We start from the raw sequence: 16,962 nt of genomic DNA on the forward strand, positions 1-16,962 counted from the left end.
AACAAACACATAAAAGATAGTTATAGGTAATACCAGTAAACCAAAAAAGAATAAAAAGGATTTAAAACAAAATCATCTGTAAAAACTGAGTTATTTCAAACAAGGCAGAAAAAGAGGGAACAGAGAAAGGAGATCTAAAAGCAACAGCAAGATAATTTAAATTTATATAGTAAATCTGTAAAAGGAAACAGTCTAAAAACCCCATTGAAAAGGAAAAATTGTCACTGATATTTTTTTTTTTTATTTATTTTGAGAGAGAGAGAGAGAGGGAGAGAAAGAATCTCAAGCAGGCTGTGTACTGTCAGTATAGAGCCCAGCAACCTCATCAAGATATCTAAAAGAATAGGGGCACCTGGGTGGCTCAGTCGGTTGAACGTCTGACTTCGGTTCACCATCTCAGTTTGTTAGTTTGAGTCCTGCATCAGGGCCACTGTCTGCTGCTGTCAGCACAGAGCCTGCTTGGATCCTCTGTTCCCCTTTCTACCCCTCCTCCACTTGCACGCGCTCTCTCTCAACAATAAATTATGGAAACATTCACAAATAAAAAGAGAGGCGCCTGGGTGGCTCAGTCGGTTAAGCGTCTAACTTTGGCTCAGGTCATGATCTCACGGCTCCTGAGTTTGAGCCCCGCGTCGGGCTCTGTGCTGATGGCTCAGAGTCTGGAACCTGCTTCGGATTCTGTGTCTCCCTCTGCCTCTGCCATACGCCACTCATGCTCTGTCTCTCTCTCTCAAAAAATAAACATTAAAAAAACTCTTTTAATTAAAAAAAAAAAATCTAAAAAAAGACTGCATAAACTGAAGAGAAGTGGATGTTTCCACAGGTGCCCTGCTCCTTTGACGCCCAACATCTTCGGAATTTTAAGTCATTTTGAGTTTTAATTTTCCCGCAGGGTGAAACGTTTGATTTGATTAACTTTAAGAGCTAGACTTCGTTCTTAGTTCTCATGCACAACACACTGTGGAACCTGCTTAAGCAATTAACCACACTCATTATATTTGTTCTCCAACATGAAATCTTTGGTAAATCCTGAGGCCAAGTCATAGCATGAAGGCTCTGCTATGCTGTTTGTAAGGTTTCTTTCCATGACTCCGTGATTCTGTGGTATGGAGTTCCCCCACGACATTGCTTTACATTCATATCTTCATTCTACATGTATTCTGGAGTTTACTGAGGCTTGAATACTGCTTAAAGGCCTGGCCACATTTGTGACATTTGTAAGGTTTCTCTCCAGTATGAATTCTCTGGTGAACTGTCAGGCTTGAATTCTAACTAAAAGCCTTGCCATACATATTACATTCATAGGGTTTCTCTCCAGCATGAATTCACTTATGTTGAGTAAGGTCTGAACTCCTGACCAAGGCCTTGCCACACTCATTACATTTGTAAGGTTTCCCTCCCCTGTGAATTCTCTCATTACCCCAAAGGTGTCAATGTGTAGTAAAATCTTTACCGCACTGATTACATCGGTAAGGTTTCTCTCTAGAATGAATTGTTACGTTGAGCAAGATCTGAACACTCAGAAAAGTGCTTTGCAACACACATTGCATTTGTAAGGCTTCTCTTCGGTATGAATTTACTCATGACCCCAAAGGTGTGACCATGCGGTAAAATCCCTTCCATATACATTTATATGGTTTCTCTCCACCATGGATTTTCTGATGACTTGTGAGGTTCGAGAACCTGTTAAAGGCTTTGCCACACTCATTACATTTGGAAGGTCTCTGCTCAAAATGAATTCTTGGATAATTAGCAGAGGTCAAGCAATGGCTAAAAGCCTTCCCACACTCATTAAGTTTGTAAGTTTTTTCTCTGTTGGGGGTTTTCTCACATTGTGTCAGTAATGAAGGATGCATAAGAACCTTCCCACATTTATTAACAATGTTGCTTTTGACAGTAGAAGGAATTCTTTGAGGTAGTGAAATCGAAGGCTTTTTTTTCTTTTATCTTTATTTATTTTTGAGAGAGAGAGAGACAGAGTGCGAGCAGAGGAGGGGGCAACGAGAGATGGAGACACAGAATCCGAAGCAAGCTCCAGGCTCTGAGCTGTCAGCACAGAGCCTGACGTGGGGCTCGAACTCACAGACCGTGAGATCATGACCTGAGCCGAAGTCGGACGCTTAACTGACTGAGTTGCCCCAGGCTCCCTATAAATTGAGGACTTTTTGATAGACTTCTCAGCTTGATTACTTTCATAAATTTCCTCTTGGGTTTGAAATCTCTGAAGTTCAGCCAGATATGAATGAAAGCTTATTCCAAGCCTATTGCCCAAGCAGTTCTTATACTTGTTTCCTGAATAGCCTACCTTGCTCTTTAGTGACTTCTTCATCATATCATGTTTGTAATACTGAGATATACTTCTTCTTATGGAAACACTGTGCTTTACCGGGAAATGATTCCAGAATTTATGATGTTGTTGGTCTTCTCTACAGATGAGATTTAAAAAAAAAAAAAATTTTTTTAATGTTTATTTATTTTTGAGAGGGACACAGAATGCGAGTGGGTTAGGGCAGAGAAAGGGAGACACAGTATCTGAAACAGGCTCCAGGCTCCGAGCTGTCAGCACAGAGCCCGACATGGGGCTTGAACTCACGAGCTACGAGATCATGACCTGAGCCGAAGTCGAACACTCAACCAACTGAGCCACCCAGGCGCCCCGTGGTGAGATATTTATAATGGGATGTGGTTATTCTTTCATAATTTGTTTTCTTCATATACCCACTGAGTGGCAAATTTGTTCACATCTTGCTGGATTCCTCTTAAAGTCATCAAAGTCATGACTTATGCATCTTTCCAAAATCAACATTTAGAATAACTCTCCATTATTAAGGCCATCTTTTAATGGTAATTCTTTGCTCACACATCTAGTAATATCTGTAAGATATAAATAATCATAGCCTTCCTATTAATCAGGGTGGGAAGATGAATATTTTATACTGAAAAGTATTACACCAAAAGTAAAACTCATAACTGACAGAGTTATCAACTTTCTCCAACTATGGTTTCGAAACACAAAGGACCTAAGATTCCTCAGTGTAAAGACAGTGTCATTACATATAATCCAAATTGTTTTCAGGGAAGCCTATTTCCAAATAATCTGTGACCAAGAGTTACAAGAACCCTGAGAAAACGTAAATTTGCCACAGGCATCCCAAAGCACACAGAACCTCACAAGAAGCATAAAGGTGTCTCACATATGAAAACAGATAGTAAAGCTGATTATCAAATGCTTATTGTACACAACATTAAATCATGACTTAAAGAGAAACAAAATATTCTTCTGAATATGTGTTACAAAAATATATCCAGGTAGAACAGGCATACTGCAGTGTTAATAATCCAGAATATACATTAAAAATTATCTGTTAGTCATAAAATATAATAAACATTTTGTTAACCCCAAAAAAATCTAGCAATTAACAAGTATTTACAATTATAAGACATATATAGTCTGTGGAATTATAAAGAATTCACCCATAAGAACAAAGGAAAGGACCTGCATTTCAGAAAGAGCACACAATATTGAGAAATGGAAAATATGCTGAACATCATGGATTCTGAAATAAGAGATTCAGATAAATAGCTAATATTATAGAGATTAACAATGGGAAAATGGGACATCAAAATGATCAAGCTGGGAACTCCAAATGTACCTCCCTTTATAAAAGCAGGAAACAAGCTAGAAAAAAATGTCAGAATGAACTTAACTCTGGAAATTAATCACAGGATTCCAGCAACCAGGCACACTTTTAATCAAGAAAAAGGTAGCTGTGCCCCAGCTAAGAAGTGGCCTTGAAGATAGGAGCCTGCAGGGGGTACAGACTTCCTGAACTACAGGGGAACAGATGGGACCTTTAAGGAATTGTTGCTGTGTTTGTTTAATCTGAAGGACTGGCTCAAAGTGCTTGCTGTCTTTGGCCTACTTCAGATCTCTACTTAGGTGGAGGTGATAACCAGGGGTCATATGTCACAAACTTTTTTTTTTGTTTAAGTAATCTCTACACTCAATGTGGGACTTGAACTCACGACCCCAAGATCAAGATCTGTATGCTCTATGGATTGAGCCAACCAGATGTCCCTAAATTTTTTAAAAAAACATTTATTGACGCATTTCAAAAAAATGTTTAAAGGTAAATTAATGCCACCTAGGGCAAGGGATAACAATTGGAGCAAACAATGGGACAAACCTAAAACCCTGGTAAAAACATTGCGGAGTGAGGTGTACTGGGGAATAAGGCTTAGAAAATCCCCACATATTCCAGGGATTCTGGAAGGTTGTGAGCATGCCTGGGACTGGGTACTTAGGAAAAGACCTGAGAAATCCCCAAGCTTTTACCTCCTGTTAACCACCCAATTCTGAGCAAGCAGAAATGAAGGGTAAGGCACTGGTGTAATCTTCTTCCTGAATACATAAGTCATTCCCTAAAATAATCTACCCCATACACAAACACACAGAGTTCGTCTACAGAGAACATAAGCAGGTCTTGTTTTGAATATGGATGCAAAAATATTCAACAAAATACTAGCCAACTAAATATACACAGCATATGAAGATTATACACCATTAAAATTGAGATTTACCCAAATGTCCATCAATGTATGAATGGATAAAGAAGATGTGGTGTGTGTGTGTGTGTGTGTGTATATATACATATATATATAATGGAATACTAGTCGGCAATCAAAAAGAAGGAAATCTTGCCATTTGCAACTACATGGATGGCAGTGGAGGGTATTATGCTAATAGAAATTAGTCAGTCAGAGAAAGACAAATGTCATATGACTTCACTCACATGAGGACTTTAAGAGACAAAACAGATGAACATAAGGGAAGGGAAACAAAATTAATATAAAAGCAGGGAGGGGGACAAAACAGAAGACACTCATAAATATGGAGAACCGAGGGTTATGGGAGGGGTTGTGGCGGGGAGGGATGGGCTAAATGGGTAAGGGACATTAAGGAATCTACTCCTGAAATCATTGTTGCCACTATATGCTAACTAATTTGGATGTAAATTTTAAAAAATGAAATTAAAACAAATAATAATTGAGATTTGTTCGAAGAATTCAAGGGTAAATGGTTCAACACATGAAAATCTTTCAATGTAATAAACCACATTCATGTAAGAAGGCAAGAAAAAATACAAACCTACATAATCATCTCATTGTATGCAAAATGTTTGAAAAATTCAGAACTCTTTATTGATAAAAAAAAAAATTCAGCATATGAGGGGCGCCTGGCTGGCTCAGTCAGTAGAGCATGTGATTCTGGATCTCAGGGTTGTGAGTTCAAGCCCCACATTGGGTATAGAGATTACTTAAGAAATCAAGGAAAATATTTTTAAAAATTCAGTATACTAAAAAGAAAAGTGAACTTCCTCAACCCCTTAATGATCATTTATGAAAAACCCACAGCTAATATCACAGTCAACGGTGAAAGAATAAAAGCTCTCCCCCCATAGGCAAAGAAAAAGACACAAATGCACACTTTTACCACTGCTATCAATGTGTTCTGGAAGTTTTACCCAAAGCCATTAAGCATGAAAAAGGAATAAAAAGTATACATATTGGAGAAGTAAAAGAAAAACTACCTCTGCATGTAGATGGCATAATCCTATCTACAGAAAATTCCATAAAATACCCCCAACACACACACACAACCTTCTAGTGTTACAAATGATGTCAGGAAACACAGCATCAATACATGAAAAATCAGCTGTGTTACTACTACACATTAAATGGACAATGTGAAAAAGAAATGTTAAAAATTATTCCCTGTATAACATAACATCCAAAGAATCAGATACTTAGGAACAAATTTAACCAAGGAGATGAAAGATCAACAGACTGAAAACTATAAAACGTTGCTGAAAGAAATTAAACACCTAAATAAACGGAGAAGATGTTCCATATTTATGGATGGGAACACTTCATAGTTTTGAAAATGGTAACATTCACCAAAGTGGTCTGGAGATTCTACAGACACACTATCAAAATTCCAAGACTTGTTGAGAAATAGAAAACATGATCCAATACATATGGAACCACAAAGGGCCCTAAAGAGTCCAGACAATTTTGAAAAAGAAGAAATCTACAGAACAGAAAAACAGAGACAGAATGCACACAGGCAGTTTCAGGGACTGGGGACAGAGGAAAATGTGGAGAAACTGATTAAGGGTAACGGACACTAATTTGGAGTGATGGGAATGTACAACCAGACAGAGATGGTGGTTGAACACCTGGTAAATGCACTAAATGCCACTGAATTATTCAGTTGAAAATGGTTAATTTTGTTACGTAAATTCCACTTTAATTAAAAGTTCATCTTTAGGGACGCTTGGGTGGCTCAGTTGGTTAAGTATCCAACTCTTTATATCGGCTCAGGTCATGATCTCACGGTTCGTGAGATCAAGCCCCATGTTGGGCTCTGTGCTGACAATGTGGAGTCTGCTTGGGATTCTCTCTCTCCCACTCTCTCTCTCTGCCCACCACCCAGTATTTTTTTAAAAGTTAATTTTTAAATAACAATGTAAGTAATTTCACAACAGCTTTAAAAATATATATCTTCCAATTTTAATACCTTAAAATTTTGAAGCTAAGTCTGTTTATATTATATAAAAATAATAGTTTCTCTTAGGCTGGCTTCCTCTAATACACTGAAATTCTCACTGGATCCCTCATCATAATTCCATGCATGAAACAGACATGAGGTGAGGGTAATACATTTTACTATGTATTAGTAAACATATAATTATCAAGAATAAATAAAAATTAATGTGCACTTGCCCACAATTAATAATCCTGACTTCATAAAGATTATTAGGGAACTATAGATAACCTTAAGGGTCATATGACCAAAAGAACAAGGAATAACTTTTTTTTTTTTTAATTTCTTTTGAGAGAGAGACAGAGAGACAGAGAGAGCGAGAGACAGAGGAAGGAAGGGGCAGAGAAAGAGAACCCCACGCAGGCTCTGCACCACAAGCATGGAGCCCGATGCAGGGCTCAAACCCACAAACTGTGAGATAATAACCTGACCCAAAGTCCGATCTTAACCAACTGAGCCACCCAGGGGCCCCAGGAAGGAATAACTTCTAATGAAGGCAGTTTTATCAGTTAAAAGAAGAAACAATATTTGCCAGTTCCAGAAGGTCCATGCAGGAGGTGGCTGTGCAGCGGTGACCAACAAATAAAAACCAATAACAGCCTGAGAACAACAGAACACCAGGATATGGGTCAAGAAGGACAATGTGCACTTCAAACAGAGTTGAGGTTAATAGAATATGGGGAAGAAAACAGCCATCATGGGTTAATGAATAATAGGATTTCCAGAACCTTAGAAATTTTGTGGATACTGTCTCATGAATAACAGTGACGAAGAAGTACATGAAATGTAAGAAATTGGCTATGTTTCTATAAAATGAACTTAGATATTTAAGTACTAGTTCAATGTACCAAGAGTTACATGGTGAATCTAGACCGGGAGATGATTAATTAAAATAAAGCACTTAAACCAAAATATAAAACATCTATAAAATTCATATAAAATTCAACAAGTTATATTTAGAAAATTTTAAATATACCATAGAAAAAACAAGGTATTTTATATAACAAATTATGAATAAATTACTTTGTTTTTCTGGGATGAACACAGTCACTTCATAACAAAAGCATATTCTCAAGATATCCAATATTCTTGATTTTAAAAATCCAAATTCAGGGCGCCGGGGTGGCTCAGTCAGTTAAGCGACCGACTTCAGCTCAGGTCATGAACTCATGGCTTGTGGGTTCGAGCCTCGCGTCATGCTCCGTGCACAGCTTGGAGCCTGGAGCCTGCTTCATATTCTGTCTCCATTTCTCTCTCTCTGCCCTTCCCCTGCTTGTGCACTATCTCTCTCTCTCTCAAATATAAAACATTAAAAAAAATTTTTTTTTATTCTAAATTCATTCAGATGGGCCAGGTATTTGTTAATGAGCAGGTATAAATTCAAGCAAAACATGTGCAGGAAGGATAAATATGATATATCTTCCCAAAATTCTAGACATTACATAGGTTTTAGAAAAACACTTGCTCCACCATAACCCTGAACACTCAGGAAGGAAATCTGTAATACCTGGAAATGTGCATCAAAGTACCAGCATCTTCAACAAAAGAAATGGAGTAGAGCTCAATAATGTAATAAGCATCATGAACTCATAAATTCCCTCGATACGATCATTTAAAATCTTATTTGCTGGGGAAGGAACAAGGACGTACACATGGAACGAACGCTGTTGTGTGAATAATAGTTCAGTTAACAGTCTCATAGATGGGGTAATGAAGGCGGACAATGATCCCTCTAGAATAACTTCCTGTATTTCTTCGGCCAAATCAAGGGGGGTGACCCTTAGTGTACTCAATCACCACTGCCACAGTGCCCTTGAGAGACACTTTTGTGACACTCCAAAAACCAGAAGTCCTGGAGCCCTAAGCCAGGCTCTCATGCTACACTCGATGCCAGCATCCTGGAACATGCTGACCACTCTACTCAGGTGCTTTGGGGGCACAACTCCACTTAGCAGAATGGTGCTGTGACATCTAAATATAAGTGTTCTGCATCTAGAATGTTCTTTTTACCACTAAAACTTTGTATGGAAGAGTTCACCACACAAGTCGTCCAGTACATAATGGGTAGGTTATCACAACAGAAAATACGAGGATAAAAGTTCAGACACTAAGGCAGTGTATTTCACAACCCAGAAAGTTTCAGAGGCAAACCACACAAACTTAGGAGACTATGAAATCAGGGAGAGCCAAGGTTTTCCCACACTCCCAGACTAAGGAAGACCTGCAAGACAGAGACAAAGAAGATAAGAGACTAAGGAAAGGGGTTATACTTTGTGGGATGCTGAAACAGGACCTGGGATCTACCTACAGACTCCTGGCTGATGGCCTAAAGCCTGAAATATGGTTCCCATGAAGGACTGGGGATCAAACAAAGGTCCCCCCACCCGACCATTCCCAGTACACATGCCCCTAGAGCGTGAAAGTGGAAATGAAGAAATGGCAGAGGCATGGAGCAGGCAGAGGGCTTGGGACAGCCCATGCACTTGCCTCTGGCCCTAGATGCAAAGAGTGTTGCCATCGGTCACTCAAGCACATGAAACAGGATACAAGCTGGAGAAGGCCCGCAGTCAGGACGAAGGGGGCCTCACCTAAGATCTGTGTGACTGACTAGAGAAGGAAACGCAACGAAGGAAGACGCCCCTTACAAACAGCCCTCCATGTGCTCCCCAAGGTCGAACCAGTAAGGACTCCTGGGGGCAGAGAAGGGCATGCCTGGGTCGTGACAAAGACTTTGCCCTTCTTGCTGCCAGGAGCTGCACTACCACTGAGGAGGGCAGGAGACATGCACACACCAAGAAGAGGGTGAAGGAGGAGAATAACACCCTCCTTTGAGAGCCCACAAGAGATCAACTCTTCTTTTCCAAACACCTCTCCCACCCGGGGAGAATGTCCCAAACAACATTTCAGGGAGTCAATTCCTCTCTGCCACCTGACCCTCACTTGCCTTCACATCTTTGATACGTTCCCACCCACCTGGGTTTTGCCGCTAGTTTCACCCCACTCTTGGCCGTGCAAGGCTCTTCCTTCCTCCACAGTGGAGATGATATTCAGCTCAGAAAGAGGGTCTTGCTGACATGGAAACCGGTAGATGATGCCCTGCAGCTTTTCCATAAATTAATCCCAGTCCCTGGACAGCTGAGACCAAGACATTCAACATAGGCGGGTTGTGAATAGCATTTCACAGACTTGTTCAGTGACCGACCTACATCTTCCAAATGCTTGAATGTCTGACATACACAGATATCCAGCTCTCTTCCCAGAACTACTGAATCAAGAGTACAGGAGTAAAACCAGGCAATCCGATGTTTTAAAGTTTTGACATAAAGTCTTGTGTCTCCTCAACTTCTAGCGCCACCACTAACCTGCATGTAGTGAGCACGTCATCGGACGAAAGGGGGCACTTCAAATCCAGACACCTCGGTGTGAAGCTTTTCATTTCTGGATCAGCAAGGCTTCACTCTCAGTCAAACAGGGCAGGGACTCTCAAGCGCCTCCCAAAAGAAACACAAAGGTAGCCTAGAGCAGTTCCCAACCTCTGCAGGGAAACTATCCTCACCCAGGGAGACCAGGGTCCTGTAGTTCTCCAACATCACGTCCCTGTACAAGGCCCTCTGAGCGGGGTCCAGGCACTCCCACTCCTCCTGAGAGAACTCTATGGCCACATCCCTGAACGTCAACAGTTCCTGAAATGAAAGCACATTTCACCAAGAGGCCATCAGGAGAGTACTTCTTTCACAAAAATGAGAAGAGGAGAGAGGTATAAGCATCAACTAGAAATGAGTGCTGGAATAATCTACAAAAGGTCATTTTCAGCAAGTCATATATCCCTGATTTTACACTTTCCATCAGAGAATTTCCCTTAGCTACACTCTGAGATTTTACAATATTGTGCAAGAAAAGAAAATATACATACAATACTGTGTATATGAAAACTGCTGAGTTGATCTGAAAAGTTCTGATCATAAGAAAAAAAATGCCGTAACAACGTATGGTGATGGATGTCAATTAGACTTACTGTGGTGACAATCTCACAGTATATACAAATATCCAATCATTAGCCTACATCACTCAAACTAGATTGATGCTATTTGCCAATATTCCTAAATTTAATAAAATGATTAAAACAAAAGAAAAGTAATGATAAGTAGTAACTCTACATATACTTAGTGGAATGGAGAAGCTGAGGGTACAATATTGTGACTGGGTGGAAATGAAAGGTACTTTTTTCTTTTAATTTTTTTTTAAAGGTTTTTACTTTATTTTTGAGACAGAGAGAGACAAAGCATGAGCAGGGGAGGGGCAGAGAGAGAGAGGGAGACACAGAATCTGAAGCAGACTCCAGGCTTTGAGCTGTCAGCACAGAGCCCAACACGGGGCTCGAACTCATGAACTGTGAGATCATGACCTGAGTGAAGTTGGATGCCCAACCGACTGAGCCACCCAGGCGCCCCTGAAAGGTACTTTTGATGGTCATTCTATGTACGGCTTCAACTAGAAAACAAAGAAAAACGGTACCTGGGTGGCTCAGTCGGTTACATGTCTGACTTTGGCTCAGGTCATGATCTCATGGTTGAGGAGTTCAAGCCGTGTGTAGGGCTCTGTGCTGACAGCAGCCTGGAGCCTGCTTCAGAGTCTGTGTCTCCCTCTCTCTCTGCCCCTCCCCCACTCACACTCTGTCTCTCTTTCTCAAAAAATGAATAAAAACTTTAAAAAAAAAAAAGGAAACTGATACTCTGAGAATGAACATACTTTTGTAAACAATGTACTGGGAAGCAAAGAACATCTAAGGAAATGTTTTTTGTTTTTTTGTTTTTACTTTTGAGAGAATACAAGAAAATTTCATGAAATCATCACATACTAGAAAGAAATAATGGTACAGAAGAAAAGACTACATGACCTTCCCATTAGGACAAAGAATTAAGTATGCCGGAGGCTTAAGGATGTTTGCTCACCTTCCACTGATATTTTCATGGAATGAAGGGGAACAAATGGACACTGCATTAGCTCTGGAAGTTAGCAGTATCACCCATCCACAGAATGATTTTCTAGTCCCCAAATTACTAAACGGGGCCCTAAGTGACAATAGCTGGCCCAGGAAGAATGGTGGATTTATATCATCTCCATAATGTACCCCAACATACAGACTTAACATTATGTGAAGGAAGGGAAAAAAATACAAACGAAAAACCTTCAATGGTAGATTATATGCAAGTTCTAGATAGTATGATTATATGAGTTCTATATCTAGAACTATTATAAGTTCTAGATAGTATGTTGTATACACCAAATGACAGCTAATTTCTCCATGAGCTAGGGCATGAGTAGTGTCTTCAGGGATGACCAAGTCCATACAGGCATCACCAAAGGTAAAATTTGGAAAGATGGGAAGCTAATAATTACAGAACTCACTAAAAGTTTTGAACATTTCCCATATGGTAAGCATTACTCTGATGCTTTACAAGTTTTAACTTGTAAAAGGATATAGCATCCAATTAAATTAGTATTTGTTCCCATTTTATACAGGACCCAATTCTGTCACACACACTCTAAGGAACATGCCTCAAGTCATATAGGTAATAAGTGACAGAGCCCAGACCTGAACAAGTTGTCAGGCTTTAGCATGGAACCCATGGCACCACACAGTGAAGTAATGGACACAACAGTAAGAGTGTGTTGACAGAGGGCTTCCTAGTGGAGAAAACCTGAAACAAGTTCAAGGCTGAAAAATAAACACGGATAAAGATCAATATATATGTCTGCACACGTGCATGTGCACACAAAGTATTCCTACTGCTGTTATCTCATTTAGGTGATGGTGCAAAAAAGAATTAAAGGCCATGGAAAACATGTCAGGCATACTTTCAGAGTTAAAATAAATAAAAATTATTTATGAAATGAAACACACTGAAAATAACTGAAATCAAAGTACCAGTCTCTAAATGACATCTATGTTTAGATAAATCTTCATTATCTATGATTTTGTGCATTTCGTGTGCATTTCAGCATTTCTAGTACAACGAACATGTATAAATTGTACTAAATGTAAATAAAACTGTCAATGTTTTTCTCTTAGCCTACGACAAAAACCTTGTAAAAACTTTTTTAAAATAGCAACATGTAAATCCAATCTCCATTAAATACATCCACAGAATTGTAGGAGCTGGAATCTGCGTGGAGATAGAGGGGCTGAGATAAGGTCCTGGGGTGAGCGTGAGCAAGCATGTCAGGGGGGACGCTTCAGAGTGAGATGAGCATGGCCCAGTGGTAGTGCAGGACACAGAGGACAGAGCAAGGAACCCAGATATGACTTTACCTGAGAAAGAGTCCTTCTTGACGCCTGGACTTTCCTCCTCTGAGCTTCTGTCCCAGGCAAGCTGGGTCTCGAGACGTCAAACCTGAGTGTCAAATATATGCTGTTTAACGCTGAGAGTCAACTTACCCCTTTCTGTGCCACAACCACAGACAGGTAGACCTCCCCGTGTGGGAGACGGCCCTCTGCTGCCCACTGCCAAAGAGGGGTTCAGAACAGTAAACTGCTACACAGAGACCTCTTCCTGCAGAACGCACTCCCCTCCTGGTGAGGCACACACACAAGCTGCAGCAGGGGGCATCTGGGCTGCACTAACCCTCCCCTTGGAGTCACAGGCTCCCCCAATAACACCCCATGTCAAGGACAGCCCGCCTCACCTCTCTCTGTGTCTCTAGATCCGGGGCTGGTTCATTCCTCATTAATGGATGAGCTAAGGCCCTGGGGCCCAATGCTGGATACAAATTAGAATCACCTGGGGCATTTTCAACACCACTGAGTCTGTTCCCCATCATCCCAAACACAAGAAGGGGAATTCCTGGTGACTGGGCATAAGAGGTAACTACAAAATGCCTCAGCAATCCAATGCAAAGTCAGGGTCGAGAACCACTCAGAGGGCACCAGCCCAGCACGCCTCCCACCTGAGGCTCTGCTCTCTCCTGGGTCCCTGTCCCCTGTATCCAGACAGTGGAAGAGGAAGGAGCAGAGAGACCCATGCGGAGTAGGCATTACAGGCCAGAGCCGGGGTAGGGACGAGGCTAGGATGTGACAGGGCAGTGTCAGAGGTGGCCCCACAAGAAAGTGATATCAAGACAAAGACCTGGGGAAAGAAGTTCACCATGTGCATTTGAGGAGTCACAGAATTCTAGGCAGAGGGACCACCCTTGGGAAAGCCCTGAGGCAGTGCTGACCCTGGCCTCGGGAAGAGCAGACCTTTGAGAGCCTCTATCCCAGCGAGGGAGGAAGAGACAAGCCGGGTATTAGGTCACAGAAGTAGATCAGGAATAGCCAGCCGGCCATTGTCTTCAGACACTGTTCTCCCCCATCCCAAGTGAATTTTGGAAACCATGTAGTGTTTTACCCATATTAATGTATTTTCTTTTAATCTATTTCTTTTTTTTAGCGTTTATTTTTAGGGAGAAAGCGTGCATGCACACATGCGGAAGTGGGGGGGGGGAGGGGAGAGAGAGAAAGAGAGAGAAAGAGAAAAAATCCCAAGTAGGCTCTGCACTGGCATTGCACGAACCGTGAGATCATGACCTGAGCCAAAACTGAGTTAACCAACTGAGCTACCCAGGTGTCCGCCCCACCCCTTTTTTTTATTCTGTCTTAAGTAAAAACAGACACAATTAATGTAATATGCTCTGGAATTCGAAAACATGCCAAGATGGTCACCTAAGCCCCAGGAAGGATGGCACTACTCTTCACTGAGAAGTGGAGGACTGCAGGGAACATAATTGGGGGAGTTCAGGAGCTCATGTTTGGACATCATAAGGTGGAGATGCCTGTTAGACGTCCCAGCAGACGTGTCAAGGAGCTGGACAACACAATCTGGAGTTCAGGGAGGAGGTCTGAGATAAGACTGTGAAATTGGGACCCCGCGAGGTATTTAGAGCCATGAGATATAGTGACACAGAAAGTGACTTGGTGTAGGCTGAGAAGGAAAATGTCCAAGACTATGTTATGGGGCCCCCTTTCAATTAGAGAGCAGGGAGCAGAGGAAAAGTGGGCAGAAGAAATGGGCAAGTGAACAGCAAGAAGAAAACTGAAACAGACACACAGATGACAGGTAAGATTTGTCAACAGAGGGATGTCCTGAAAGCCATTAAAAAAAAGTCTGTAAAGGAGTCACCACTGTTCAACATGTTGATAAGACAGATGAAGACAATGAATTAACCAGTAGATTTAGAAAACTGGAGGACATTACTGCCTCTGACAAGGAGAAAGAAATGGTAGATGGGAAAGCTGGGTTGGATGAGGACTGAGACAGAATACACACAAGCGTTTTGTGTTTTGCATAGAAGGGCTCTTTGGGTCTTTTGACTACTGTGAATAATGCAGCTATGAACATAGATGTACAAAATACCTGTTTGGGTCCCGGCTTTCAATTTCTTTGGGTATATACACAGAAGTAAATCTGGCGGATTATATGGTAATACTATGTTTAATTTTCTAAATTTATAGTGAAAATAATTATAAAATTATTTTATACAGGAGCTGTATAAACAGGAGTTCCGTAATTCTCTTTCCCATCGGTTCAATTCAAACAGGCAAATTTCAAGTTAAAAACCTTACGAAGACACAGGTCACTGGATCACAACTTAATCACCCATATCCCATCAACCACCACTCATCCAGACCTGGGTTCCCCTTTTTTCTCCCTCCGGAGCACTGATTTCTATCAATCTGTTCACGTCTCCCTCTTTCCTGATTCTCTCCGCTGTTTTTCCTGTGTTTCCCCATCTCCTCCCTTGCTTTCTCCCCTTTCCTCTCTTCCTTTCCCTACACCTACACTTTCCGGGGAACTCTTCACACCTATTTCGCCTTGTCCTACTCTTTCTCCCCAGTCTTTCTGACTGTTCCACTCGCCATACGTTTCTGCCTCTCTCTGCCCCCACGGGTGTCCCCTCTGCTCTCCCTGTTCCATTCCCGCTTTCCGGTTACACCCCCTCCGCCCGGCTCACTGGCACCCCCATCGGATCTCGCACCGCTGTTTCTCTCCCCGCTGTCATCCTACCCTCTCCTGCTGTCTCTGTCTCTGCGTCGCCCGCCCGCAACCTTTTGCTCCTTCCCGCTCTGCGTTCGAAGCGCCTCGCTCTTGTGGCCCCACTTCTGCTTGTGCTCGCTATTTTGCTCCCCTTGGCCTGGGGCGCCTCCCTTTTCTCCACGTTTCGCTCTTTTCTCTTCTCCGCCTGCCACTCTCCCGAGTTACTGCGTCCGCTCCCACGGTCCCTCTGTGTCGACCCTCTCACTGATCCTCCCTCCCTCATTCTCTCTGTCTCTCTCTCCTCATCCCTGGCCTCCCTGCCGCAGTCACGGCTTCCACAAGGCCCCTCAGCCTCGCGTGCGGGACGTGACCCGCGCTCTGACACCCCGCGCTCTCCCGTCCTCGGTCCCGCTCCTGAAAGCCCCCGCTCCACAGTGTGCTCGTCCCGGGCATCGGTCCTCCCATCACACGCGGGGCTGCACGGGGGTTTCTCAGGAGGCGGCGGGGTCTGCGCCACCCGAGGGCCAGACTCGGAGCCCCGATGGGCCCAGACCCACCAGGCTGCGGGCACAGGCGCCGAGCGCTGCCATCCACCCCGCACGCCCATCTCCCGAGACTCACGCGGCGCGGGGGACACGGGTGCCCAGGGACACAAGGCGGCAGGCGGCGTCTGAAGGCCCGAGGGCCCCGCGCACCACAGGCGGGACCGACTCCGAAAGATCCAAACCGAAACCAACTGGGACCCCCGAGCCAGTCGTAGGGTTCGGTGTGTCCGCGACGCCACTCACAGCGGTGGGAGGCGCGGGGGGAGGCGACGCTAACGTGCGTTGAGACCCCCAGGCCCTGGGCGTGTGCGACTGTTAACTGGAGACGCTCACGTACAAAACGGAAAGCTCAAAACGCAGAGACGGATTTGACGTCCGCTCCCGACAGCCGCTTCCGGCCGGTGAAACGCAGCGCGTGCGCACAGGAGGAACGCGGGTGGAAGACAGGACCTATAGAGACGGCTTCCGGTAGTGTTGGAGGAGAGGGCGAGGCCGTCCCGGATGCGCACCGCTTGGGCGGGGCTTGGGTGGAGCGCTTCTGGCTCGGGTCGGCTCGCGCTCTCAGGTCCCGCCTGGCCGCGGTCCACGGGACGGGATGGGGCGCTTTGCGGGAGCGCTTTCGGTAATAGGAAGAAGTGGATACGTCCGTAGACGCCACGATGTCGGGAGAGCGGGCCCGGGCGGAACGTGGGCCAAGAGCTTACGGAACTTGGCGAGCCCAAGGCCGCCCGGATTGGGGCCAGAGGACGAGGCCACGACTGCCGGGCTGGGTCTGGGTTGAACATGGACGTAGAGA

General features: G+C 43.3%; 1 protein-coding gene and 1 pseudogene across 1 annotated transcript; both read right to left on the reverse strand.

Moving 5' to 3' along the window:
* Positions 1 to 1,127: 1,127 nt before the first annotated feature.
* On the reverse strand, positions 1,128 to 2,012 carry LOC131499602 (zinc finger protein ZFP2-like; annotated as a pseudogene).
* A 7,746-nt stretch (positions 2,013 to 9,758) lies between these two features.
* On the reverse strand, positions 9,759 to 16,951 carry LOC131500136 (uncharacterized). The gene is made up of 4 exons (XM_058708912.1): positions 16,617 to 16,951; positions 16,243 to 16,464; positions 12,921 to 13,002; positions 9,759 to 10,290 (listed from the first exon to the last, which is right to left on the reverse strand). The coding sequence occupies exons 1-4, from the start codon at positions 16,949 to 16,951 to the stop codon at positions 10,072 to 10,074; spliced, it is 858 nt and encodes a 285-aa protein (XP_058564895.1). The 3' UTR covers positions 9,759 to 10,071.
* Positions 16,952 to 16,962: the final 11 nt, after the last annotated feature.

The sequence above is a fragment of the Neofelis nebulosa genome, chromosome 17 (assembly GCF_028018385.1).
Source record: "Neofelis nebulosa isolate mNeoNeb1 chromosome 17, mNeoNeb1.pri, whole genome shotgun sequence".
NCBI lineage: Eukaryota > Metazoa > Chordata > Mammalia > Carnivora > Felidae > Neofelis > Neofelis nebulosa.